The sequence below is a fragment of the Otolemur garnettii genome, unplaced genomic scaffold (assembly GCF_000181295.1).
Source record: "Otolemur garnettii isolate 467f Iridium unplaced genomic scaffold, OtoGar3 scaffold00276, whole genome shotgun sequence".
In the NCBI taxonomy this organism is placed as follows: Eukaryota; Metazoa; Chordata; class Mammalia; order Primates; family Galagidae; genus Otolemur; species Otolemur garnettii.
In genome coordinates this window covers 635,811-637,501 of record NW_003852671.1, presented here as the reverse complement: position 1 = coordinate 637,501, position 1,691 = coordinate 635,811, and the positions used below count along the sequence as shown (strand labels likewise).

Below are 1,691 nucleotides of genomic sequence, written 5' to 3'. Positions count from 1 at the left end.
CCTAGATAAAGAAATAATGGGATAAGATTTCTAAACCCCACTATGTGCTTAAGAGTCATCCTCGCCATTGGCGCTGTCTCTGTCATCCTCTCCTTCCTCAGGCTCTTTTTCATCATCCTTGATCAGCTCCAGCTGTTGAAAAAACACGAATAAGACATAAGTCTTAGGCAGTTCATGTGTCCCTCAACCTCCCCCATTGCCACTTTATACTTTCCTTTCCCATAGATTTCACCTGGTCTTCCCCCCGTTCTTCATTATCATCATCATCTAATAAGTCCCCCTCTTCAGCAGAGTCATCTGCACCCCCCTCAGATTCCATCTTCACATTAGTCTCATCTTTCTTCAGGGAGCTGCTGCTCTGCTCCTCTTCTGACTTCTCATTCTTCAGCTCTACTGTGGATGAGAAGGACAAGTCTGTCTAGAGGCAAGTCATGTCCACAGGATGTAGATAATCCCAACTAATAATCCAAGAACTGCATCACAAGTCTAAATCCTCCCACACAAATGCCATTCCCAGTTCAAACTCCAAGTTTTCTTTGTATTAAATTTTAATATCCCACTATTCCAACATGTACTTTCAACTGTCTTAGGTAAACTAACCAAAGTTAACCCAACAAGTAGTAAGATTACCTGCTGCTTGCTTGCTCTGCTCCTTTTCAATTTTTTCCAGGTTTTCCAGTAAAGAATCCACTTTTTGTTTTATCTGAGTCAATTCCTTCTTAATGGCCTGAAGGTCATCTCCTTTCACTTTAATATAAACAAAATGCTACATTAGAATCAAATGTAGCAGAAGCTATCAGTCTATTTCCCCTATACTGTACCAGGAGCCGAAAGGTGATCATTGATAAGAAGTATGTAATTATTTTTCATATCAGACGGGCAATGTGCCATTACAAGATTTGTGGGAGGCACATCTCAAACATGGACATGAAACCCCAATCATCAGGCATATGAACTACAAAAGGATTAAAGATTTTTTTAGTAACTTAAAAAAAAAATTTAAGACGTGAAGTTACACTATGTTGTACAGGCTGGACTGCAGTGGTAATTCACAAGCATGGTAATCGCATAAAGTATCCTAGAACTCTGGCCTCAAGCAACCTTCCTGCTTCCACCTCCCAAAGCTGTTAGGAGTATGGACCCGCATGCCACTGTGCATGGCCTTCTGTAATATTTTATTGGTTTATACATTTATACTTTGTAAGGAGTTCAATATACAAAAATAAAAATCCTCAAAAGTATTATCTGTATTTAGTTTCTGAACTACACAAACCCTTTCATAAATTTAAAAAGTTACCTCATATTGATAAGGTTACCTCATATTGATAAGGTCTAATGACTTCCTGCAAATTACCAACCTGTTAGGGATAGAAGACAGCCTAGAGATGACCCCTTAAATCACTAAGTTGGCCTCTTCCAATACTGACTATACAAAGCCAAATAGCACAAAAACAATACAACTACACTGATTTCCCGAATTCAAAACACAAGAAAAATGAAAACCATCCAAAGCTGAAATAATACTTACATTTTCCAGACTTGGAAGACGAACCTCGCTGTCCACTCTTAGAATTGAAGCCACTTTTCCCCCTTCGTGAGGTGTTCCCTGATACACGCTGGCGTTTTGAGGGCACCACAGCCCGAGCAATAGGAGGAGGAGGAGGAACACGTGCTGGGTAACTGTACATCCT

The 1,691-nt window shown here is 39.9% G+C and overlaps 1 protein-coding gene and 1 pseudogene across 16 annotated transcripts in view; both read right to left on the bottom strand.

Moving 5' to 3' along the window:
* Positions 1-1,691, bottom strand: part of HNRNPC (heterogeneous nuclear ribonucleoprotein C (C1/C2)) — a 56,551-nt gene continuing 54,860 nt past the window's right edge. For 8 of the 16 annotated variants that reach the window (XM_023508779.1, XM_023508778.1, XM_023508774.1 and 5 more), the window contains 4 exons: positions 1,529-1,689; positions 631-747; positions 215-393; positions 1-132 (listed from right to left, as the gene is read on the bottom strand). In XM_023508779.1, coding sequence (XP_023364547.1) covers positions 49-132; positions 215-393; positions 631-747; positions 1,529-1,689 — 541 coding nt within the window. In that variant the 3' untranslated portion in view covers positions 1-48. The remainder of the gene's footprint in view (positions 133-214; positions 394-630; positions 748-1,528; positions 1,690-1,691) is intronic. The other 8 variants (XM_023508781.1, XM_023508780.1, XM_023508768.1 and 5 more) reach the window with 3 other exon arrangements.
* LOC111722551 lies at positions 870-967 on the bottom strand (annotated as a pseudogene).